General features: G+C 42.7%; 1 protein-coding gene across 3 annotated transcripts in view; it reads left to right on the top strand.

The window, feature by feature from the left end:
- Window positions 1-24,111, top strand: part of iqub (IQ motif and ubiquitin domain containing) — a 131,989-nt gene extending 107,878 nt beyond the window's left edge. For 2 of the 3 annotated variants that reach the window (XM_068050899.1, XM_068050898.1), the window contains 5 exons: window positions 1,945-2,115; window positions 10,859-11,035; window positions 20,657-20,905; window positions 23,110-23,295; window positions 23,697-24,111. In XM_068050899.1, coding sequence (XP_067907000.1) covers window positions 1,945-2,115; window positions 10,859-11,035; window positions 20,657-20,905; window positions 23,110-23,295; window positions 23,697-23,861 — 948 coding nt within the window. In that variant the 3' untranslated portion in view covers window positions 23,862-24,111. The remainder of the gene's footprint in view (window positions 1-1,944; window positions 2,116-10,858; window positions 11,036-20,656; window positions 20,906-23,109; window positions 23,296-23,696) is intronic. The other variant, XM_068050897.1, reaches the window with a different exon arrangement.
- The last annotated feature ends 3,138 nt before the right edge of the window (window positions 24,112-27,249 follow it).

Genomic DNA, 27,249 nt, shown 5'->3' with positions numbered 1-27,249 from the left:
ATCACATTTTCGGAAGTCTGTGACCTACTCAATGGCTCGCCTGCTCAGCAGGTGGCACTGGTTGTATCGCCTCTGTGCCTCTGTCTGTGGCTCCCATAGAGGAGTCAGTAGTCATGTCTTCAAGGGATATCCCTTCACCCCTAGGATTCATCCACGCACTTTGGGGGATGGAGTGAAGCAGCCTGGAGGCAGCCTGGACTGGATGAAGGAGTCACGACAACTGCCAGGAAAGTGAGCGCACGCATGAAGAAAGCTCTTGTTGTGGTCGCTGAGGGAGTGGAAGCCTGTCCTATTGATGGATCGCACTGGCTGGTCACTGGGAACCATCGTGGCTATGTGGGTGCAATTGATGACCCCCGGACCTGAGGAAATCCATTGATGGTGGCAAAATCCAAAGCCCTCTGTGCCTCCGCTGGCCCGTCTGTGTCAAAATGGATGCAGCCCCCTACCCTCTGGAATATGGCATGTGTTGCATGCCTAATGGCATGATAACCTGCCGAATGCAAGATGCACTTAGGTCCATTGCTGATCCCTGAAACAACTGGGTTGCATAGCAATTCAGGGTGACGGTGACCTTGATGGCTGCAGGTAAGGGACTGCCATGGGGGCCGTGAGGCCTCAGGTCATTTTGGGTCAGAGCACACAGGTCCAAGACCATCTGCCTGGATAGGCACTGGCTCCTACAGCACTAGTATTCTGTCATTTGCAGGTGGCTGATTCTTGGGCGGTAGGCCTGATGTCTTGGGTCGTGTCTTCTTCCCCATGTAGCCCCCTGCTGTGCTCCTCTGGCCTCCTACTGTCCAGGAGGTGCATCTGCTGCAGCTCATTCCGGCTTCTCTGTCCAATGTCAGAGTAGCCTGGTCCTATATCAACTCTCGCAACTGGGCTTTGTGCGTTCACCAGACCTTCCCCTGCCAACCCCAGGTGCTCAAGTGATGCCAGCAGCCTCACATCCTTCTGATTCCTGCCACTCACCACTGAGAAAAGCAAGTCTTACAGCTCCAGCAATGGCTACACTGGCACTTTTGGAGCAGCTGAACTTTATTTTGTGCCTCTGCATTATCTTAATCAACCCTTCCCAGAGCCCTCATTTCCCCCTGTACTGTTCATGACTTGCACATCCTGCCCTATTCCAGACATGGTATTCTTCGCATTCCCTTCCTTTAAAAATTGTACACTGCTGCTGACAAGCCTGTTAATGAGCTCCTCAGTGAGCACAACAGGCATTTAATTGGAGGCATGTGGGGTTGCTGTTCCCTCCCTCTCGGCATCCCCTTAACAATGGTGTCGCTGCCAGAGGCGGCGAGTCCCGGTGCCTTTATATTGCTCACACACCTGCTCCTGCCCCAAGCAGGTTTTAAACCTCCGGGCCTTAATGTCATCAAACCACCATTCAAACGTTGCAGATGCAAGAAAGTTTTGAGAAAGCTTTGATCTTTACCTTGCAGCAATTATAGTGTGGAAATAATGCTGAATTTTCCATGATTTCTATTACTTATTATCACAATAAGCACAGGGTATTTTTGTCTTATGTTAATTTCAGTTTTCTTTCCTCATCAGACTTTGGTTAGTTTACTTTGTTTGCCTTAGGTGAAGTTTTGCTAATATATTGTTGATCATTGAAATAACGTTCAGTATTTTCATCTGTCAGCTTCAAAACATTGTTTTTGTTTAATTTGGAATTTACATTAAAGAGTGAAAACTGGACAAAAATATACTTCATCACAAACATTTATTTCTCTGCGCTCTTCTAAACATACTACTCCCACTCAGCATTCAAATAATATGATGGTATACATTTTATTGACCACAAGGTGTCGCCAATTTGGCTGTTTTCAAAGTTGTGTTGGAGAAGTTTTAATTATCAATATATTTGTGTTTATTTTGAAAAAAACACTTCAGTATGAACTGTGAAAAATGATTGTTGATATCTTTAACTTGTAGTGTGCAGACCCCATAAGGTGGAAGGCATATGATGGGAGAGTCACTGAAATGGACACACCGTTCACTATTCGGGCCAGAGAGCTGCGTGATATTTACAACAGTATTAACATGAAATACCTGACACAGGATGAGAGGCTAGATGCTCTTTTAACATTAAAACACACAGTTAAGGTATGGAAGTGTCTAAAATCAGTGCAGAGCTGGTTATGTTGGTGCCTAACAGACAGTAAACTACTGATGTTGGGTGTTCCTTTTCAGATAAATATTCAAAGGCAAGCCTGAAAAGCTTTTTCAGGGATAAGCAGATAGGATGTGGTTAAATGATTTTTAAAAAAAATGAACGGCTGTTGGAATGGATGGTTGAAATTACTGTCATTCCTCAGAGATGTATATTGAAAATCACACTGGAAATACCTGCAGGTGTTTAAAGTGGTATACCTCAAACTGTAAACGGACATTCTGGTTTTAGTTTTGGACTAGATGCACTGCAGCAGGTTTTAATAATATTATGTTACTAATTTATTTTATACAATTCAGGAATGAGTGCAAACATAAGAATTATTTATGCTTTTTTTTGAAGAATGTGGAAGCCAGAGATGTCTACCCACCTAATTGTAGATATGACAGATACACCTTTAACGTGCTTTGTTCTGATCTCACTTTCGATGCAATTGGGCAATTTCTTCACTGAATTTCTGATAGCAATTCAACAATCGGTGCGTGCTGAAATTAGTGCTCCTTATATTAACACTTTCGCGCCCATGTCTGCTCATAGCAGGATTCCTGGAAGATGAGTGGGTGAGACCTGCCGGTATACCCCCTGGTCTGACCCTGGCTTATCTTCTGGGCACGGGTTAATATTGAATATGCCTTGAAAGTTGGTGATGGGCTCTACCAGTGTTTCTGGGGCTGCTGCATCACCTGTCTTGGGTGGAAGGGGATGGAGGGACTTGGGTGGTGAGGGTTGGTGGTGACAGCAAGGGAAGAAAATACATCCAGCTCCTGACACAGTGTAGTGTGGTCACTGATGCTGGATGAAGAAAATCTTTTTTATAAGTATATTACCTAGTGTGATTGCTTTGCTATCAATGACATGGGTTAAGATGCCCTTTATTCTGGAACCAAACCCGCCTGGCAAAATTGGATGCCACAAATGCAGCATATGTTTAATTGTAATTTCTGGAAAAAATCCAGGATGTGGTGAAAGATGTGTTGGAAACTGTTGAATTTCTCTCCACCACAGTTCCTGCTCCATCAACCCTGAAAATTGTAGGAAAAAAAAGAAAAATTCAAGCTGTTTTCTCAAGCAGTGGACAGGAGAGTGACTGACACTGTGGTACCCTATTTCAGATTCATTTATAGTTTCAGAACGGCGTGCACCTACCCTTAAAGATTTTTTTTTAAGTTTCTCAACCAGGAGAAATAGTTTTCTTCTATTCAGTCTATCAAAATTCTTCTCTTAAACATTCTCTTAGACTTCTCTGCTCAAGCAGAAATAGTCTCAGTATCACATGACTCCTCCAAAAATAATTTCTCAATGCTCCCTTAGTCCTTTCTATAAAGGGGAAATTGCTCATAATACTCTAAACAACATTTTGTACAAATTTATCATTATTTCATATTCCTGCACTCTATGCCATACTTGTAAGAGCCGTAATGCTTTTGTTCTTTTTTATGGCTTTATCTATCTTCATTTTGCACTTTCAGGAACTTGTGTACATGTACCCTTAAATATGTCTGTTCATTCACACCTTTCAGTGTCTTTCCATTAAGTGTATAGTCCCACTCCTTGGGGAGAATTTTATGGAGTCTGCCACAGCAGATTTGGTGGCATGCGGGGTGATATAATTAAGCGCAAGGTGTTTTCTCAGATTCCTGATGGTGGGATATTTTAGAGGAATTAAGTCATTGGCGGGTTTGCGGTGTTCCGGGATTGTAGCTTTGCATTCATTTACATTCCACAAATATTATAACCCTACGCATAGTTCGAATTTAGTCCTACCTGCCAGGTTAACTGAACGGCAAGCACTATTCCCATGCCACCTGGTTCATGAATGTTTCAATGTGGCATGCAACAGTGGGATTTGTGCATAGAGTGATGCAGCACTGAAATAGGCCCTTCGGCCCACTGAGTCTGTGCTAACCAACAACCACCCATTTATACTAATCCTACATTAATCCCATATTCCCTACCACTTCCCCACCATTCTCCTACCACCTACCTACACTAGGGGCAATTTACAATGGCCAATTTACCTATCAACCTGCAAGTATTTGGCTGTGGGAGGAAACTGGAGCACCCGGCAGAAACCCACGCGGTCACAGGGAGAACTTGCAAACTCCGCACAGGCAGTACCCAGAACCGAACCCAGGTCACTGGAGCTGTGAGGCTGCGTTGCTAACCACGGCGCCACTGTGCCGCAGTTGAGTCTCCGGACTGTGCTGTTCACTCTTCAACTAAGCCACTAAACTAACGCCAGCATTGGAATGGATGTTTGCCTCCAGCTCGACGTCCGCAAGGGTGAATCATCTCAGAAGATGGCGGCAATGGCATGGGTGGGGACTACATGGAGGAGCAGGGGAGAGTAGTCGGGGAGGACGGGGTGAGGTCTCAGGTGCATGCAGAAGCAGGGGAGCATAGTCTGGGAGGACAGGGTGGGGTCTCGAGTGCATAGAGGAGGATGGAGGGTAGTCAGGGAGGACAGGGTGGGGCCTGGGATGCATGGAGGAGTGGGGAGGGTAGTTGTGGAGGAAAGGATAGGGTCTCTGGTGCACGGAGGAGCATGGAGGGTAGTCGGGGAGGATTGGGTGGGGTCTCGGGTGCATGGAGGAACAGGGAGGGAGGAAGGGAGGACAGGGTGGGGTCTCGGGTGCATGGAGGAGCAGGGATTTTGACGATGAGGCTGGCTGTGTGCAGTTGCAGAGGGTGGTGAGTTGAAGTTTAGTTTAGTTTAGAGATACAGCACTGAAACAGGCCATTCGGCCCACCGAGTCTGTGCCGACCATCAACCACCCATTTATACTAATCCTACACTAATTCCATATTCCTACCACATCCCCACCTGTCCTTATATTTCCCTACCACCTACCTATACTAGGGACAATTGCTAATGGCCAATTTACCTATCAACCTGCAAGTCTTTGACATGTGGGAGGAAACCGGAGCACCCGGAGGAAACCCACGCAGACACAGGGAGAACTTGCAAACTCCACGCAGGCAGTACCCAGAATTGAACCCAGGTCGCTGGAGCTGTGAGACTGTGGTGCTAACCACTGCGCCACTGTGCCGCCCATTGTGTTCCTGTGAGAAAACTGATGCTCATGACAGGCCTAAAAGGAGGGAGGATCGCTGTCACCGTCAGAGTCCCATGTGTCCATATCAGGGTACTGGCTGGCAGAACATACGGTCACAGTCACAGGGGGCAATTGTACATGGCGGGAGGAAGGTCAAGACTTAGGGCTGGGTATTCAAGGTCATCATAGGGAGGGGGTTGGAAATTTGTAACTATATCAAGGTGGATTCTTGGTGGTTCAAGGGTGAGAGTCGGCAGTTGGATGGTGACGGGAGTAGGGACGGGGTGGGGGGCGAGGATTGGCATATATAAATTGATGATGAGCCTGTCCACGGTAATGGGAGGAGGTTCTATGGTAACAGGGAAAAGGTTGTAGGTTGGGTGGGATCTCGTGCTACATGCAAATGTAAGGCACATAACAGCGATCTGCTTATGACTTTCATGGTTCAGCTGATTGACAGAAGAAGGTGGAGGAAGAGCCAGGTGACGGTGCACCCGCTCGAGCATTGGCAGCAATCGTGCTTGAGTATCCCCTGTGTGCTTGCCTGCTGGAGGTAAGGGGGTCAATGTCTGGGGTGGGGAGGACAAGACACCACTTTCCCTGTGGGTGTCCTGCGAGGAAGGCCCTGGGGAAGCTGGCATGTGCTCCTCCTCCATCTGTTTGCACTGTGGCACCTGCCTGTCTCTCTGAGGGGAAGGAGACCTGGAGGGAAGTCCTTGTCCCCCTCTCACCTAGATTCTGCTGCATGAAGCCCACGACAAAAGCAATAGAGCACGGGTCAGATCACATATGGCTCAAGTGGTCAACCAGACTTGCCACGGAGCTTACCAGACTCTACTGAGGAAACCATATGCTTAAATGCCTGGGACGTGGCAGATGTCATGGTTTGCATGGACTCCTCCATGGATCACGCTAAGCCACACATGACCTCAGGCATCTCTGTCATATTTTCCGCATGACTTTGCTGCGCATGCAGCAGACTTCATGTAGCAACAAACTGAAAATCATCATGAGCATGAGGCTGAGCAGGGGCCTGGTCCCCAGCAGTCCTCCAATTGTCAGGGAACCCGGCTGGCACCTGCTCCCTCAGCTGCTGGGAGGTGTCTGTGTTGTGCACACCAGCTTGTGACCCAGATTCTAATCTTAAACGCCCTGCTGACTGTGTGGATGTATCTGCACTGGCGGAGGTGGAGGAAGAGCCAGGTGACGGTGCACCTGCTGGAGCATTGGCGATGTCTTCCTCCCCGGATGAGGATTCTTGAGCCACGTGGCGTTCTGCTAGTTGAGTGCAGGCACCTGCAGTGGAGACACAAACAGAGATGGCTGCAAGAGCAGAGATGACACTTCATAATTACGCCTTGTGGCTCCTGCCTCGCCATCTCCACTTGCCCTGTCTCCCTCCTCTCTCGCGATCTCAGAGGCCTCCTCAGCTGTGGTCAGCAGCCTGATGTCAGGGACCCCTCCTCCAGTCTTAGCACACTCACGCTGGTTGTGGCTCATTTCTCCTGCAACAGACAGTGTAGATTTATTGACATGGCAAATGATGCATCACAACCATTTTATACTTGCATCAACATCACTCATTCTACATTGGCTTTCGCATGACACATCCAATCACATAAACAATGCCAATCTTTATCATTTAGTAAATGGCACCAAGGCTGCTCACACATTCGACTGCATTCCTTACATACCCTCTGCCTTAAAGATACCTAGCCGTGAAAGAAATCAATGGAGCAGCCTTACCAGGACCATTTACCCTTGCTAATCTGAACAAGTCATTGATTTGCTTGTGGCGCTGTACCCATGTTCTAAGAGTTACCCACTGTTTGAGACCACCTCTGCTACCACCATCCAGACCGCCTTGGTGAGGCAGGAGGGTCTTCTGACTCCACTTCCGCAGGGAAGAGGACCTTCCGCCTTTCCCTGATAGCCTGGAGGAGAATCTGCAAGGAGGCATCACTGAACCGTGGGGCGGGACAGTGCCTGCTGGCTGCATTTGATTCACTTTGGCTGTAGAGAAAATAAATGGTATGAAGTTGGTGGTGAGTTTCACAAAATAAGGAAGGCAAAAACATTTTGATTTAAATGAAAGCTTTAATTTAAGTTAGTCTGAAGATACTTACATGAAGGAAGGCTGCTGCTCCTTGAGTCTGCAAGCACGGAATGTTTTATATCTGTGGCGATCATGGTGCTTGGAGCAGTGATGGCAGGTTCCACCAATGAAAGGCCACCCCGCCGCATGATCGCACGTCTTCCCCGTGCCCATTGCCGCATGGCTAATTTAAATACAAAATCCCGTGAGAAACGGGATTTGCGGCGGGAGAGGAAGTTAGGACAACTTCTGGTCCCGTTGTCAGGAACGCTGCGGCACTCATAAGATTCCACCCAAGTGTTTTTCCTCCTAAAATGTATTGCATCACACTTATCCATATTAAAATCCTAGTTGTCCATTCCACTAATCTACCTGTCCTCCTGAAATCTTTCACAATCCTGTTCACTGTTTGCCAACCAGCCCCTCCCGCCAACAACTTTTGTGTCATCAGCAAATTGTAGAAGTACAAATCATCTATATATATGTACACCAAAATCAAAAGCTGACCCAGTACTGACCACTGGGATATGCCCATATCTAACCCAGCAACACTTATTTACCCTTGATCTTTGCTTTTTAACCACCCACAAATTTTTCATCCATTCTGCTGCATTTCCTCTAAGACCATACACCTACATTTTTTCCAACAAGATTTTTGACAGTTACAGTATCAAATGTCTCTTGAAATATATGCACATTACATCCCCTTTATCTATCCAAGCAGTCACCTCTTCAAAGACAAATCTTATCAAAATTTATCAAGTAGTACTTGCCTTTAACAAATCATGCTAACTACTTTGATAAACTCCGCATATCTAAAGAGTCACTTAATTTATTGGGATCTTGCAGTGTACAAATTGACTGCCGCATTTCCTACATTACATGAATGATTGCATTTAAAAAGTTTTTTTTTGGCTTTTGTAAAAGCACTATTAAATGAAAGTGCTTTCTTTCATATTTTATTTTGATTTATGAATTCTAAGAGTTTGCCTGGTTTATTCTTGTCTTCCTTCTTGAGCAAAGGTATTATGTCAACTATTTTCCACTCCCATGGCTGGGTATTGTGTAATGAGAGAGGAATAATTGACAATATAGTTGTGCGAGACCCCTTGGGGATGAGCAACCATAATATGATAGAATTCTTCAAGATGGAGAGTGACGTAGTTGATTCTGAGACTAGGGTCCTGAATCTTAACAAAGGGAACTACGAAGGTATGAGGCGCGAGTTGGCTATGATGGATTGGGAAACGTTACTTAAAGGGATGACGGTGGATAGACAATGGCAAACATTCAAAGAGCGCATGGATGAACTGCAACAATTGTTTATGCCTGTCTGGCGCAAAAGTAAAACAGGAAAGGTAGCCAAACCATGGCTTGCAAGGGAAATTAGAGATAGCATTAGATCCAAGGAAGAGGCATACAAATTCACCAGAAAAAACAACAGACCTGAGGATTGGGAGCAGTTTAGAATTCAGCAAAGGAGGACCAAGGGATTGATTAAGAAGGGGAAAATAGAGTACGAGAGTAAGCTTGCGGGGAACATAAAAACTGACTGTAAAAGTTTCTATAGGTATGTGAAGAGAAAAAGATTGGTGAAGACAAATGTAGGTGCCTTACAGTCAGAAACAGGGGAATTCATTTTGGGGAATAAAGAAATGGCTGACCAACTAAATGCATACTTTGGTTCTGTCTTCACAAAGGAGGACTCAAATATCATATAACAAATGTTGGGGAACACAGGGTTTAGTAAGAGGGAGGAACTGAAGGAAATCAGTATTAGTAGAGAAATGGTGTTGGGGAAATTGATGGAATTGAAGGACGATAAATACCCAGGGCCTGATGGTCTACATCCCAGAGTACTTAAGGAAGTGGCCCTAGAAATAGTGGATGCAATGGTGGTCATCGTCCAAGATTCTATAGACTGTGGAACAGTTCCTACAGATTGGAGGGTAGCTAATGTAACCCCACTATTTAAAAAGGGAGGTAGAGAGAAAACAAGGAATTATAGACCAGTCAGCCTGACGTTGGTTGTGGGGAAAATTCTAGAGTCCATTCTCAAAGATTTTATAGCAGAGCACTTGGAGAACAGTGGTAGAATCAGACAGAGTCAGCATGGATTTACGAATGGGAAATCATGCCTGACAAATCTACTAGAATTCTTTGAGGATGTAACTAGTAGAGTTGATGAGGGGGAGCCGGTGGATGTGGTTTATTTGGACCTTCAGAAGGTTTTCGACAAAATCCCACATAAGAGATTAGCGTGTAAAATTAAAGCTCATGGGATTGGGGATAGTGTATTGCGATGGATAGAAAATTGGTTGGCAGACAGGAAACAAAGAGTAGGAATAAACGGGTCTTTTTCCGAATGGCAGGCGGTGGCTAGTGGGTACAGGAGGGATCTATGCTAGGACCCCAGCTATTCACAATATATATTAATGATTTAGATGAGGGAACTAAATGTAATATCTCCAAATTTGCAGATGACACAAAACTGGGTGGGAGGGTGAGTTGTGAGGAGAATGCAGAGAGGCTTCAGGATGATTTGGACAAGTTGAGTGAGTGGGCAAATGCATGGCAGATGCAGTATAGTCATAGTCATGGAGTATAATGTGGATAAATGTGAGGTTGTCCACTTTGGTAGCAAAAACAGGAAGGCAGATTATTATCTGAACGGCTATAAACTGAGAGAGGGGAATGTGCAACGAGACTTGGGTGTTTTCGTACACCAGTCGCTGAAGGTAAGCATGCAGATGCAACAGGTGGTAAAAAAGGCAAATGGTATGTTGGCCTTCATAGTGAGAGGATTAGAGTACAGGAGCAGGGGTGTCTTGCCGCAATTATACAGGGCCTTAGTGAGGCCACACCTGGAATATTGTGTGCAGTTTTGGTCTCCTTATCTGAGGAAGGATGTTCTTGCTATAGAGGGAGTGCAGCGAAGGTTTACCAGACTGATTCCTGGGATGGCGGGACTGACATATGAGGAGAGATTGAGTTGGTTAGGATTATATTCGCTGGAGTTCAGAAGAGTGAGGGGGGAATCTCATAGAAACCTCTAAAATTCTAACAGGACTTGACAGGGTAGATGCAGGAAGGATGTTCCCAATGGTGAGGGAGTCCAGAACCAGGGGTCATTGTGTAAAGATACGGGGTAAACCTTTCAGGACTGAGATGAGGAGAAATTTCTTCACCCAGAGAGTGGTGAGCCTGTGGAATTGACTACCACAGAAAGCAGTTGAGGCCAAAACATTGTATGTGTTCAAAAAGGGATCAAAGGATATGGGGGGAAAGTGGGAACAGGTTACTGAGTTGGTTGATCTGCCATTATCATAATGAATGGCGGAGCAGACTCTAATGGCCAACTGGCCTACTCCTGCTCCTATTTTCTATGTTTCTAATCTTCTTTGGCACAGTTTGAATTAAATTGTAAAATATTTCTGTTCTATTCTTCAAAAGCTTTACAGTGTTTATGGTTACAACATCTGTTTCTTCCAGCCAAGGTCTAATATCAATTGTTTTTCTATGCAGGAACATGACTGTAAGTTAACACAAGAAATTGTGGAATTGATTGACAGAGAGGCAGATCTTCTCATGAGACAAGTAAAGGAATTTTATCTGGAAGGACTCAGACAAAGAATATCAACACTCTTTCTTCAGTACCTCCGAACACCAACATTTAACCCAGAAGTTGCCAGATTCCTTAAGGTACAAAAAAGGCCAGTTTGATTTCAATCATCAGGAGTCGATTCAGATGTGAACTTATGCTCTTTCATTGTTACAAAAGTGATCTCATATGCTTCACTTTCCACTTTCAGCTAGAAGCAGCAAGAACCTTAATCACTGGGACAGCAGAGTTGCATGCATGGTCAGCTGATCAGAGAAGTCAGCATGGATTTGTGAAGGGCAGGTCATGTCTGGTTAATATTTTTGTGAAGGTCATTAACGTGATGGGTAAGGGTGTGGCTATGGACATTGACATCCAGAAAACATTTAATAAGATTCCACATAAGCAATTATTAGCAAAAATAAAAGCTCACGGAATTGGAAGAACCCTTGTGACATGGGTTGGTAATTGGTTGTGAGATAGGTGACAAAGAATAAGGATAAAGGAAACATTCCCTGATTGGCAAGATGTGACAAATGATGCTCCCCACGGACCAGTACTCAGGCCTCAGCTTTTCACCACATATATAAATAACTAGGATGAAAGAATAGAGTTCTATATTCATGTTTGGTGACAGCTAGTTACAAAGCACAGTAAGATTTGTAGATGGGAGCAGGAAGTTTCATAGACAGAGTGAGTGAGTGGGCAAAATGTTGGCAGATAGAATTTAGTGCAAGCTCATCCATTTTGGATCCAAGAACGACACATCATAATTTCTTTTTGCCAAGAGACTAGGAACAGGAGGAGCAAAGGAATTTGGGTGTCCAGGTACAAAAATCAATTAAAAAAACACGTGTACAGGCACAAAAAGTTATCAGAAAGACTAGCTGAATGTTCACATTTATCTCAAGGGGGCTGGAATACAAGGGGGAGGAAGCTATGCTTTGCTTGTACGAAGCCTTGGTCAGGCCACATCTGGAGTACTGTGTTCAGTTTTGGGCACTGCACCTCAGGAAAGATATATTTATTGGCCCTGTATGGAGTCCACCATAGATACGCTAAAATTATGCTGGAGCTTAAAAGGTTAAATTATGATGGCAGGTTGCATAAACTTGGCGTGTATTCCCATGAGTTTGGAAGGTTGAGGGGTGATTTAATTCAGGTGTTTAAAATGATAAAGGGATTCAATAGAGAAACGATTTCCTCTAGTGGGGGAATCCAAAACAAGGGGGCCCAATCTTAAAATTAGCTCTGGCCCATTCAGTCGTGAAATCAGGAAGCACATTTTCACACAAGGGTAGTGAAAATATGAAATTATCACACAAAAGGCTCTGAATCCTGTGTCCATTAAAATTTTCAAGACTGAGATTGATAGATTTCTGTTAGATAAGAGTATGCAGAGATATGGATTAAAGGTAGGTAAATGGAACTGAGGTACAGATAAGCCATGATCTGATTGAATGCCAGAACAGGCTCAAGGGGCTGAATGTCCAATTCCTGGTACATGTTCCTGTGAGTTCCCAACATGTAGAAGGTCAGCAATTAGGAGCTCACTGTTTTGAGAGAGAATTGATATAACAGGAATTTAAAGTCCTGCAGCGATATTTCAAAGATTTTTGGTGAACAACATATTCAAAACATTTGAAAGCAACGACTCAGTGGAACAGATGTGTAGACATACAGCACATTAGAGAAAGTGATGATCCAAGTGAATGCTTCAGAGTCATGGTTGCAAATTTGCAAGAATTTTAGAAACTGTTCCAAATAGGCCGATAAGACTGCCCACTGTCATGCAGACCCCCACCTGCCAAGAATGAGGCATATTAATTTTGTCATATGAACATTAATTTTGAACTGTTGCTGGAGTGAAGAAATGACTTGTTAAAGAGATTATCAGACATTTGGGCTGGAAGGACATTTGCATACCAAGAGACACTGCTTGTGAAGACAAAGGACTCTTCCCTGATCCAATTAACCCAAATGGATTTTGATCACCAGACACTGAAGGTGTAAGGAAGCGCAATCCAGGGACTGCTAAGATCATACAATCCACAAACGCGGGAATGGTTAAGCCAGTCAGTCACATAACTAACCTGCTGGCCAACTTGATTTTTGAAATTGTGCCACACAGAAAGGAACAGAAAGCAGTTTGAACTGGAACCTGGAACAAGAAAGCCTCTCTCTCTCCTGGCTGGCTCTCTCTCGCTTTCCCCCAAGCCACCGGACCCACGGAAGACACGTAAACCTCAAAAGAAAAAAGACTCTGACATCAAAACAAGTTGAAGCGTGCACTGGGCAAATTGCAGGACTTACTGGCAACCAAAGATTCCACATCAAACTCAAAGGACAGTAAATAGAAACCCATCTATTGCCTCAAACTTTTCCTCTTTGTTCTTTTCTACTTTTTCTGTCTCTATCTGCATGTGTGTTTATCACATATGCATGCTAGCATGGTCACATCGCATATTCATAGTCGTTAGCCGGATTACAGTTTAAGATTAATAAACTTCTACCTTTCTTGTTTAAATCTAAGGAAACCTGTCTGATTTCTTTGCCTTACAATTGGAGCAGTGAAGGATTCACTGAGGGGGAGTTAAAAGCACTCTAAAATTAAGCCCTGTTACGGTTAAACCAGGCAAAGGCTGAGAGGGAACCCTAGACCCCTTCTCACCTGGTCATAACACTACCCTGACCATATACCAAGTATGAATTACTGCAAATTGTTTCCTCATACTCTGATTATCTTGCAAATCTTTAAATGCTAACTATGATCGCCCATTCTGCAGCAGGCATGCATTGTACCTGGAAACTCTGTTGCTACATTGACGTTCTTAAATGGCTTTACCCAAAGTATCCTTCAAATAAAATGTAGCGGCATGATGTGTATGTATATGTACTCAGCCATAATGGGCTGCAGGATAGCCACTTGCATGTCATCACGTTTGCTTTTGACACATCCAAACCCTCTGCTTAAAGGACAAAGCGGCACATAATAATAGCAGGCACCTGCTAATCAGACAAGAGCCTATAACATTAAAACCTTGAGTTCCTATGAAGTAACCAAATTATAAATCATGAACAAGTAGCTCATAAATAGTGGAGTATCATGAATTTGGAAGTACCAGTCTTATTCTCTTGGTGTATCACAAGCATTATGGTCCCTTTTGAGATCAACAAACCAAAATAACTGAATTTACTGAACGGCCCCAGTAAAAAGAAACAAATGGACAACATTTCACTTTTATAACTTTTACTCTAACAATCAAACCAAAATCAACATAAATTAAACATGAAATAACAGACAAGGGCGGCACAGTGGCGCAGTGGTTAGCACCGCAGCCTCACAGCTCCAGCGACCCGGGTTCAATTCTGGGTACTGCCTGTGTGGAGTTTGCAAGTTCTCCCTGTGTCTGCGTGGGTTTCCTCCGGGTGCTCCGGTTTCCTCCCACATGCCAAAGACTTGCAGGTTGATAGGTAAATTAGCCATTATAAATTGCCCCTAGTATAGGTCAGTGGTAGGGAAATATAGGGACAGGTGGGGATGTGGTAGGAATATGGAATTAGTGTAGGATTAGTATAAATGGGTGGTTGATGGTCGGCACAGACTCAGTGGGCTGAAGGGCCTGTTTCAGTGCTGTATCTCTAAACTAACCTGAAAACTAAACAAATCAAGGTCAGTATATATAGTTTACAGACTACACGTTAATTATCAAATACAACATAGATCTTACGGATTTACTGGGCAGTCCACTCAGCAAAGATGGCACCAAACAACTACAAAGCTCTTCAAAATCTGAACTTCTTCAAGTACATTTACATCTCCTATCCTCCAAGATGCAGTCACCGACTTAATGCCTTCTCACCGATAGCAAGCATTGCAGTCTTCCCTTCAATGTTTCGGTCTTGTCGCCTCACGAACCTCTCTGGTTCTGCTCACGACAGTCTTCGCATTGGTCTATCAGTATTTCTTTAAGTCACTGAAAGCAGCTGCCGCAACTCATATTTGCCAATGGCCAGCTACCAGAATCAAGTTTCCAGTCTCAGCAGCTTGTCTGCAAAAATGCTCTGCCACACTGCCTGCAGCCTGCTTGAACTCTGAAATCTTGTAATCTGAGCTTGGACAGCTCTAGACATCTGTTTCCAACCAGTTTGTCTTCCTAGGACCTTGAAGTTTTTAGTTTCACTTTTAAGTTAAGGACTGTCTCAAAAAAAAACAAGCTTTGAAACCAGAGTGCAGCTAACATAATTTCAACAAGTCATCTGTTCAGACAACAGTCTGCACACGCTCCTCCACTGGTCTCGCAAACCACGGACTTCATCACATAAGTAGTTGCAGCTCCCACTATCTCCTAAGAAAACAGAACCCTGCATCATTCACTCCATCTGTCACAAGCACCAACATAAATCAATCCATTTTGCATGACTTAGCTAGTTTGATGTGGGCACACCAGGTGATACATGGAGCATGAGTGAGCAGATGTTTGTGATGATAGTAGTGGAAGAGCAGGAAATTGCTGGCTGGATGCCCAGCTCATATCTTTCATTAGCTACAAAGCATAGAGATTCAAACTTCATGTACCCTGCATATAAATGAGATGGTATCTGAACACCAATGTTTTCTGCAGTTAATGCAGAATTGGAAAATTATCCAGCAAGCTCCAACAGTGAGTGTGGAGAAGTCCATTTGTCCAGTCATGCAAAAAGCCTTCTCTGTATTAAAATCTATCAGAGTGTAAGGCAACTCTAGGACGATTTGTAACAGAGCCCTCAGTGAAAGAGTTTATGTACCGCATCAGAGTGACTGCTGCTATAGAGGCCTTAGCCATCAGCCTCCAGCAGTCTCTTTGTCCATTTTCAACACATTGGAAGGACTGGATCGCGAGGGCCATTTTGCAGGACTTCTCCGCTTCATTGCTGCCCAGAGGTTTGCTCCCATACAGACAAGTGGATGGGCTGAAGGAATGCCCAGCAGCAGGAATATAGATTTTGAAGGTACAGATGAGGGTTGCTGTTTCTAAACGTAACATCACATCCAATCCCTCACTCAAATGGAGGATAAAAAACAGACTCAGACAGCTACTACAGCAGGATTTCACGGAAGCAGTTGCAAGGCTACCTTATTTCCTACCACAAGGGGACAGACCGCAACCTCAATTTCAAGAGATTTGCTACTTGGAACACATCAAGCAAGAGCTCAAGATTAGAAAATTAACCATCATGACCAAGGGTAAAACACTCTGAGTGTTATGACCTCAGTGAGACCATTAACGTTAAAATATGAGATATAAACCCCCAGACCAATTTAAAGAATGACGTGACAAGATGTCACATTTTGAGACTTTCATTATAACAACTAAACTAAAAGAAATCCCTATTAGCCAAATAGTACTTTGTAAGTAGCTGATACCCCAGATTATAAAGAAATGTATTTTCTTTACATATTAAAATACTTGAAAACCTCACACCACACTAATACATTACACAGTCCTTTTTGATAGCAAAATCTTTTGCAATTAAAAGTCCCAAATTCCTCCCAGTAGCAATGCATTGGATCTCCCAGACCTTTTCAAAACTCAGTGCCTTTGCTTACTTCTCCGAGCATGTCCAACCTCGACGTTGGTGAATAAGGTGGTCCTGCTGATCTTCTACTTCTCCGCAAGCTTCAACTTTCAAAACAGGTTCAAGTCTTCGCAACCTTTTACTGTATCAAGCTTCCGAGAGCAACTGTTCCCCCCTCTCTCTCTTGAGGCTACAACTGCTGGTTGTCTTCCTTACAGCTTGCTGTCAGGCTGCAACCACTGGGATCCCTTCTTACAGCCTTCCCTGAGGCTGCAACCACTGGTTTCTTCTCTTACAGCCTGTCTGCCTTCAGAAAATCTGTTAAATTTATCTGCGCTCAGCAGTCATTAGCCTATTGTCCTGTTCCAATATGCAGAATCCAGAAGTCTGGTTTCACAGAGCCACCTGGGCCTTCCATTGTTCCCAGGTGTTAACAGCTGCTTGGTGTATTTGCATCAGCAGAATCACTGACTCCTTGTTTTATGACCCGAAAGTCTGAGAGGGCAAAACCCACTGTTCTTTAGGTATTACCCCTGCAGTCTCTTTTTTTAAAAAAAAAGTCTTGTCCTTTAGAGTGGATGTGAGGTCACTTCACCTATCAGACTCCATCTTAAACTTTTTTTCAAAAAAAGCACAATTTTTTAAAACATCATCATGTTATAAATTCCAGCATTCATAACGTGAGCACTTTAGGGAAACAAATTGGATTTAATTTCTTTCATCATTCAGAGATTTATTTTCTGTCAGTGAAGATTACAGTGTCAACAAATTATCTGTTTTACATTGTACCAGTTGAAATATAGAAAACAATGATTGGGTGCTTTCAAAACACTATCTAGCATGAAGATAATTGGGGTTTGTCAAAGGACAGAAACCTCTAACTTCTGGTTGGATGACGTGGTGCATACCAAGACTGAATGACAGATCTCCTTTTCCTTAAGGGTTTTCCTGTTCTTCTGAAATCTTGTAATAATTTTATCAGTTGATCACCTTGTTGAATGGGTGGAAGTAGCACTGGGTGGCGATTCCACTTGAAGATTGGGATATTCAGCAGCATGCATGCTGAATTAGCTCCTGTTCAAACTACAGTAAGTTATGTTTATATACAGATCAATCCGAAGATTGAAACAAGAATGTTCCAGCAGGAATTGGGTGAGAGTAATGGTTACTCAATTTCTTGGGTCATGCACACCTGAATCCTATGGACCATGTCAATATGACTGGAATTGTTGGAAAATATGTCCTAAAACTCTTGGATCCATTTGTATCCCATCAACCAACTCCTATGATGTCAGATCCATTACGGCATCTTTGGATTTTACAACATTCCACTTAACTGCATTACATATGAGTATTTACACATTTTTTGTTGTCCAATATTACCAAATAGACCTATTGGCAAGAAAGTATTAATGCTACTAGGTGCTTTCATAGTATAAATATACAATACTGGAGGATAGCAAATGTTGTCCCCTTGTTCAAGAAGGGGAGTAGAGACAGCCCTGGTAATTATAGACCTGTGAGCCTTACTTCGGTTGTGGGTAAAATGTTGGAAAAGGTTATAAGAGACAGGATTTATAATCATCTTGAAAAGAATAAGTTCATTTGCGATAGTCAGCACGGTTTTGTGAAAGGTAGGTCGTGCCTCACAAACCTTATTGAGTTTTTCGAGAAGGTGACCAAACAGGTGGATGAGGGTAAAGCCGTGGATGTGGTGTATATGGATTTCAGTAAGGCGTTTGATAAGGTTCCCCACGGTAGGCTATTGCAGAAAATACGCAAGTATGGGGTTGAAGGTGATTTAGAGCTTTGGATCAGAAATTGGCTAGCTGAAAGAAGACAGAGGGTGGTGGTTGATGGCAAATGTTCATCCTGGAGTTTAGTTACTAGTGGTGTACCGCAAGGTTCTGTTTTGGGGCCACTGCTGTTTGTCATTTTTATAAACGACCTGGATGAGGGTGTAGAAGGGTGGGTTAGTAAATTTGCGGATGACACGAAGGTCGGTGGAGTTGTGGATAGTGTCGAAGGGTGTTGTAGGGTACAGAGGGACATAGATAGGCTGCAGAGCTGGGCTGAGAGATGGCAAATGGAGTTTAATGCGGAGAAGTGTGAGGTGATTCACTTTGGAAGGAGTAACAGCAATGCAGAGTACTGGGCTAATGGGAAGATTCTTGGTAGTGCAGATGAGCAGAGAGATCTTGGTATCCAGGTACATAAATCCCTGAAAGTTGCTACCCAGGTTAATAGGGCTGTTAAGAAGGCATATGGTGTGTTAGCCTTTATTAGTAGGGGGATCGAGTTTCAGAGCCACGGGGTCATGATGCAGCTGTACAAAACTCTGGTGAGGCCGCACCTGGAGTATTGCGTGCAGTTCTGGTCACCGCATTATAGGAAGGATGTCGAAGCTTTGGAAAGGGTGCAGAGGAGATTTACTAGGATGTTGCCTGGTATGGAAGGAAGGTCTTACGAGGAAAGGCTGAGGGACTTGGGGTTGTTTTCGTTAGAGAGAAGGAGGAGGAGAGGTGACTTAATAGAGACATACAAGATAATCAGAGGGTTAGATAGGGTGGATAGTGAGAGTCTTTTTCCTCGGATGAGGATGGCAAACACGAGGGGACATAGCTTTAAGTTGAGGGGTGAAAGATATAGGACAGATGTCAGAGGTAGTTTCTTTACGCAGAGAGTAGTAGGGGCGTGGAACGCCCTGCCTGCAACAGTAGTAGACTCGCCAACTTTAAGGGCATTTAAGTGGTCATTGGATAGACATATGGATGTAAATGGAATAGTGTAGGTCAGATGATCGGCGCAACATCGAGGGCCGAAGGGCCTGTACTGCGCTGTAATATTCTAATTCTAAAAAAAAAACTTGCAATTCAGGGTTGGGATGGGGGCTCCACAACAACAAAATAAGGCATAACAAACCTACAAATTTATTTGATTGTTTTTAAATTGCATTGTGGCTATCCTGAAATTCTATCCTCTATTGATCCGATGGTGTTTGGTTCTATACCAGAACTGCAGAAATTGGCAGTCATCGTGTAAGTGTGAGCTATTCGCTGCAAATTAATTTGTACCAGGGTGTCTGTCTAACCAAAATCTATTAACTGAAGAGGCAAGGTACAGATCATTGTACAAATCAACACTGTGTAGTGAATGCAAATATTTCATAAAGGATAATGATGTATCAATATGGTTACAGCACTTGGGTTAGTTACACAGCAGATTTTTGGTTGATGAAACTTGTGCACTAAAAAATGATTATTTTTCACAAATGAATAAATTCTGCTGGGGGCGGGTGATGGGGTTAGAAAATGACGCAGGACGCAGACAAGACAGCGCCCTACATAGTAAATTCTGCCTCAGAGGTGGGGAACGGCGGGTGCTACTTCTGTTGACTTCTGTTACGTCCTGGCAGCAGTTTTGGTGCATTCCTGAGTTATCCTAAGAATCTTTTCTTATATTCCTCTGATAGGCCTACTTTACATGTCTGCTGAAAACTGGCATAGAAACCATTCTGGGATTAAAGTGGGCCCTCCAGTAAAATTTTCAATTGGATTGTGGACCTATGAATGCTGATTTCAATCTTCAACCTGATTAGCCTGTTGTTCCCCTTCTTGGAGCAGTGGAATGCCACTCCAAGAGTTCACTGTTTATGTTGGATGTGCCGCTATTAGCGTAGGACTCATCACTAATGCATAAACAACACTCATCAACCAGAATTTGGGGCAGGGTCATGAGGAGATCAAAGTGTTGGCCTGTGCAGCACTTATGGTGATACTGCTGCACCACCTCAATTTCTAGTTTAATGGCTCCAGTGTATGTTATGATGTTGTACTGTGGATAAGCGTAATGGAATATACTAACTGGAATCAACACAGTGACTGTTTAATTCTGGTATACTGAGATTTTTGCAGTGCTTTTATGCTGATCTGTACATGAATTGCCGTGTGAAAACCTAATATAGCTTCAATTTGGTATTGGAGACATGTAGTATATTGGTTTTCATTTTTGATGCAAGGTAAATGTGATCAGCTCTTTTGATGTTGCTGAGCAAAAGAGTAGCAATGAAGTGATTTGTTCCTTTTTATTTTTGATTTGGGTGCAGTGGGAGGAGATGAGGACTTTTTTAATATTATAAAGTGAACATTGTATCTCTTTTATAGGTTCCACAGGATCCAATGCAATTGCGCAAAAACATCTACTTCTGTTCAAGTTGTGGAAGTTATTTACCATCTACAGAGTTCCCTCTGTCACTAACTTCACGGACTCTTCGTATATGTCAACAATGCTTTAAGCTGAATAATGAAGCTCGTCGCCGTGAAGAATCGACTCTGTACAAACTAATGCTTAAGCGCCTGAGAAAAGCTGAGGCACATTTTGAAGATGGAGCCCAGATAGCGTTCTTATTGCAGGTACGATATAAGCTTTACTGCAGTAAATTTTAAACAAACACTATTGGGTACATTTTTTTCCACTTAATGTTAGTGAAAAATGTGTGAATATAATGCTGGTCTGCTTGTTTTATACTCTCTTTAAATCTGTTTTTTTAGATTGACAAAAAGAGGACAATATTTCTGGAGGTAACTCCAGAGACATACACTTGAAATGTTAAGTTAATGGTTTTGTGTCCAAAAAAAGCAAAATACTGCAGATGCTAGAAATCTGAAATAAAAACGGAGCATCCTGGAAACACTTAACAAGTTAGGCAAATGTTGACTGACTTATTGAGTGTGTCTATCATTTTCTGGTGCTATGGTGAGGTGAGAGTTACTGCCCTTGACATCAAGGCGGCATTTGACTGAGTGTGGCATCAAGGAGCCTGAGCAAAATTGAAGTCAATGGGAATCAGGGGGAAAACTCTTTGCTGGTTGGAGTCATACCTAATGCAAAGGAAGATGGCTGTGGTTGTTGGAGGCCAAATATCTAAGCCCCAGGACATCACTGCAGGAGTTTCTCAGGGTAGTGTCCTAGGCCCAACAATCTTCAGCTGCTTCATCAATGACCTTCCCGCCGTCATAATATCAGCAGTGGGCATTTTCACTGATGATTGTAGTGTTCAGTACCTTTCACAACTCTTCTGATACTGAAGTAGTCCGTGTGCACATGCAGCAAGACCTGGACAACATTCAGGCTTGGGCTGATAAGTGACAAGTAACATTTGCGCCACCCAAGTGCCTGGCAATGACCATCTCCAATAAGAGAGCATCTAATCATCTCCCTTTGACATTTAACGGCATTGCCATCTCTGAATTCCCCACCATCAACATCCTCGGGGTTACCATTAACCAGAAACTTAACTTGGCCAGCCATATAAATACTGTGGCTACAAGAGTGGGACAGAGGCTGGTGAGTAACTCACCTCCTGACTCCCCAAAGCCTCTACAAGGCACAAGTCAGGAGTGTGATGGAATACTCTCCACTTGCCTGGATAACTGCAGCTCCAACAACGTTCAAGAAGCTCAACACCATCCAAGCAGCCCACTTGACCGGCACACCATTTACCACCTTAAACATTCACTCCCTCCACCGACACACAGTGGCAGCAGTGTGTACCATATACAAGATGCACTGCAGAAACTTGCCAAGCCTCCTTTGACAGCTCCTTCCAAACCCACAACCTCTACCACCCAGAAGAACAAAGGCAATAGTTGCATGGGAACACCAACACTTGCAAGTTCCCCTCCAAGCCACACACCATCCTGACATGGAACTGCAGTGTCATTTCTTCACTGTTGCTACATCAAGGGCGGCACAGTGGCGCAGTGGTTAGCACCGCAGCCTCACAGCTCCAGCGACCCAGGTTCAATTCTGGGTACTGCCTGTATGGAGTTTGCAAGTTCTCCCTGTGTCTGCGTGGGTTTTCTCCGGGTGCTCCGGTTTCCTCCCACAAGCCTAAAGACTTGCAGGTTGGTAGGTAAATTGGCCATTATAAATTGCCCCTAGTATAGGTAGGTGGTAGGGAAATATATAGGGACAGGTGGGGATGTGGTAGGAATATGGGATTAGTGTAGGATTAGTATAAATGGGTGGTTGATGGTCGGCACAGACTCGGTGGGCCGAAGGGCCTGTTTCAGTGCTGTATCTCTAAACTAAACTAAACAAAAACCTAAAACTCTCTTCCTAACAGTACTGTGGATGTTCCTACACCAGATAAACTGCAACGGTTCAAGAAGGCAGCTCACCACCACCTTCACAAGGGCAATTAGGGATGGGCAACAAATGCTGGCCTTTCCACTGACACTCGCATCCCATGAAAGAATAAAAAAAAGTCCCACATCCCAAAAGCCTGTATTTATAAAACACCTCATCAACTCTCAAATACTTCACATACAGTGAATTGCATTGGCAGTTGTTATAAAGGTTAAGATTTACATTTTGTGCACTACAGGATTACACAAAAAACAGAGAGATGAATTGCAGTTATCTATATTTTGAACTGTTGACTGAAGGGGAAATATTGGCCAAACCTAGACTTCCTCTTTGACAGACACCTTCATCATAAAACTAGTTATGCAACTTTTTTTAATGAAGATTATGGTTTAGCATTTTGATCCATTATTTTGAACAGCTATTTTTATTTTGAAATGAAGTTACAAACCATGTATTGTATTGGCAGGAAAAAGATTTGAAACATCTGGTTGACAGCATTTGGGGTACACAGTCTGCTCTGAGCGCTTCCAAGAATATGAAAGATCTAACAATGATAAGGTGGGACAAAAGATTTGAGTGGTCACCATGGAACTGTATCCTCCTGACAGAAGAGGAAGCTGTGGCTCATTTTAAAGTTAGCAATATTGAAAAGGTATATTACTCATTTTCCCTCTTTTAATCTGCTTATTATTCCCCTATTTTAATATTTGCTCATTATTGTTCCATTTTTTATAATCTCTTACTGTTGCTCCCCCTAATCCTCTGTCTTTTCTCTTGGTTCATTTGTCTTCTCTCTCTTGGTTTTGGAACTCATTGCCTTGCTCATCTAATGTTTCTTGTTTTTGTTATTTTTCCATGCACTCATTGTCCTTTCATTTTGATGTGTCCCTTGTTCTTCTTACACTAAATTTGGCTGTTTCAGAGCTTTTAACATCATGGTGCAAATCAAAAATGCAGGTATATTTACAATATGTCAAAGAAAACCTCATCTGTTCATCTTCAATTTGAAATCACAGTGACTTACACAGGTTTATGTTGTTATTCACCATGCAGGATTATGAGGCCACATTTATTCGCAAGATCAAGCACCGACACACTTTGGGAAAGACATATTTTTCTCGGATTCCTGAAATAGTGAATTATGCACACACTTGCTTGATGCAAGACTTGACTTCCATGAATGACCTCGTAATTACAAATTCATTTCAGGACAAATAAAAGTCGTAGTTCATCAACTTCTTCAATGGCTATGCTAGCCAACCATGTTTTAATGCTTGATTTCAATTAAAAATTGCAAATTTGTTGAATAAATGTTGTAATACTATTGCATTGTCATAGATTATAACTGTATTAACATAACCATCTAATTGAAATCTATCTAGTTTATAGTCAATTATTTTACATCAATCTTTTAGACTCGAGAAAGACAAATAAACTGAAGTATAACTGGAATCGAATTTGAAATCCTTTTTATATGAAGTTTTCTTCAACATAACCTAATGGTGTCTGTTCCCACTGTTTTCTCAGTACAAGAGTCATTTCCACAGGCACCTGAACTTAAGTTTAATCGAATGCACAAAATATCTGGGATACTGTTCTCACAGAGAAAACAATAAAGCCTTCTACCATTTTGATGTGCACTGGAAATAATGTGCCCAGCATGTGATCCAGTTGTCTCCAAATTGGTGAAAAATACATTTCAGCTCAGTGTAAAAAAAAAGTGCATTTATTGAGAAGTAAAATTATATAGAAGCAAAAAATTATCAATGTAGTCCATCATATTCATGATGTTGCACTTATGGAGTTGTGCTTCTCCATAGTGACCTGTACATATGATGGACCTTTGAACTGAAATAAAGAGCTAGCGAAAGCTTATCTTATTTCTCAGGCTGAGGTATGTCTGGATACAGAACTGCCTATTAAAGATCAACTCAAAGATACAAGCATATCATGTTGATAAGCAGCGACATTAGTTCTGTGGTAACCCGGATAGCATACCTTTGTTCTAAGCCATTGATCTCAGGGAAAAACACAATTCTCATTTTAACACTAGCCAATTCTGGAAAATTATTCACTTAATCCCTATATATAAAAAGAATGATACCATTGCATAGCAGTTCCAACTGGGAGCACATCTCAAGAAGTTGCAAGTGTGTAGCTTGAGACTTTTCCATCCATTAACTTTAAATTGCCAGTTGTGTCACTGTGGTTTCCCGAGATGCACCCCTTGCAATGGCAGCTTCCTGCTGGATGTGTGGGATCGCCAAATCAGCTCTATTGTTCAATCAAAGATAAATGAAGAAATATATTAAACCACGATATTATAGTTTGAAGAAGGATGGAATACCACCAGGTAAATTAGTATTTTTACTGTATTGTCCTATGTACATTATTACAGGGAAACATAAGTCAATTTAAATTTGCCATCCTTTGGATAGTTTAGCCATGTACTAAATCATTTCATAGAGTCATAGAGTTATACAGCACAGAAACAGGCCCTTCGGCCCATCGTGCCTATGCCGGCCATACAGCACCCAACTATTCTAATCCCATATTCCTGCACTTGGCCCGTAGCCCTGTTTGCTATGGCGTTTCAAGTGGTCATCTAAATACTTCTTAAATGTTGTGAGGGTTCCTGCCTCCACCATCTCTTCAGGCAGTGTATTCCAGATTCCAACCACCCTCTGGGTGAAAAAATGTTTCCTCAAATCTCCCCTAAACCTCCTGCCCCTTACCCTAAATTTATCACCACCGGTTCTTGCGTATTCTGAACCACTCTCTCAGCCAATTTATTTTAGTCCAGAAATGTTCGCATTACACAGTCATTTTACATTACACCTTTCCTTACAATGTTTGATCAGAAATAAATTGCACCTTTTAGTTCTAAAATCAAGGAAAATTAAAATGAAGGAATGCAGTAATCACAAAAAATGCAAATGTACTCTGAAATATTACATGAGTGTAGAGGGTGCTCTCTATACTCATTTCACTTTTTGTCTTTGTATTTAATGCTTTATTCTTGGACATCTTTCTTTGATCAACTTCTGTGTTTACTAATTGATAAATGTTACAGCAGAAGGCTTTTTCTTTGATTATTGTAACTCTACACCAATTGGAAAAATTAAAGGCAAGAGAGTCACCAAAGTACTTAGCTGCTAGTTACTCCTCTCTCTGCCCCATACTCACCAAATGGGAAAATTACAGGGGGGCACAGGTCTCTTGAATATACTTTTTGAGCAGAACCAAGTGATTCCCCCCACTCCTCTCTCTCTTATCAGACTCAAGTGAGAAAAACAGATCACTTGGGACCTTACCAAACAGCCTGTTTTAGCAATAAATCAGATTTCAGAGTGGCTTTTGCCATTTAAAGTGGATATTGGCTTGCAAGAACCTCTGGTGTTAGGCATTTATGTTAGCCCATCAGTTTGCAGATGATACACAGATCTGAGAGTGTTAGGACTGTGGATGAAAAAACATGACTGCATGTGATATATAGCGTTATAGTACATAATTTTCAAAGATTGCAACCAGTGCCATGAAGCACCAGCCAAAGCAAAGGGATTATGAGGTATTGCTAGAATGATTTGATAGAAAACAGAAGAACCATATGCTTGGGCTTTGGTCATGCTGCAGTTTTGGTCCCCTCACATGGTGGGTGATATAGAAGCTTTGGATAAAGTTCAGGGGAGGACCAAAAGAATGATACACAACTTACCGCTTCTCCGTTAACCATGATAATCTTAAAAAGCTAGGTCTATTTGCTTTAGAGAGGCATAGACTTCTGATTGGATTGAACTTGTTTAAGATAAAGAAGGGACTAGACTGTGATTGCACAGATATTATTTTCAAGCAAATAATTTTGTGAGAAACAGGTCATGCATACAAGGGTATAATTAGGTTAGATATCAAGCAGCTCTTTTCTCGGGATTGTAGACAAATGGAACAAGGTGTCATCCATCGCACTGAGTGCAGATTTGCTGCATGCCTTCAAAAGAGACCTGGGCTAGTTTCTGGCGGAGGCAGAAATCACTGCATACAAAGGTTAGGTGAGGTATTAAATAATATGGTCACTGTGGTCTCCTGGACTAGTTTTGGTTGTCTTGGGAGTTCAGAGAGTAATTTCCCAGATTTTCTTTCACTCCACGTTGGCCTTGGGTCTATTATAATCCTTTTTTTCTCCAAGATTACAAGGCTACCAGTGAGTTAGAATCATGATGCTAAAGGCATTATGACTGTGTAGACCATGTTTGAAGCACCAGCTGGCCATTTCCTGTCCATTACTTTTGTATGCTTCTTATGTCTACGAAGTTTGGAACAATGTCATAAATGAACTATTTTCTGCACCAAAATCAGAAATGTCATGAGCAGTGGATGTCTTCTGTGTGCGGTGTAACAAATGTTATGACCAGGTTCAGGCAGGGGTCTAGGGCTTCCCTCTCAGCCTTTGCCTGGTTTGTCCGTAACAGGGTTTAATTTTTAAAACACTGTTTTTAGCTTCCCCTTAGCTTCCCCTCTAATTGTGATGGCAAAGAAGTCAACCAGACAGGTTTTCTTAGATTTAAACAAGAAAGGTGTAGGTTTATTAACCTTAGAACTCTAATTCAGT

Source organism: Heterodontus francisci, chromosome 18 (genome assembly GCF_036365525.1).
Source record: "Heterodontus francisci isolate sHetFra1 chromosome 18, sHetFra1.hap1, whole genome shotgun sequence".
NCBI classification, from domain to species: Eukaryota; Metazoa; Chordata; class Chondrichthyes; order Heterodontiformes; family Heterodontidae; genus Heterodontus; species Heterodontus francisci.
This window is presented reverse-complemented; position numbering and strand designations above follow the sequence as displayed.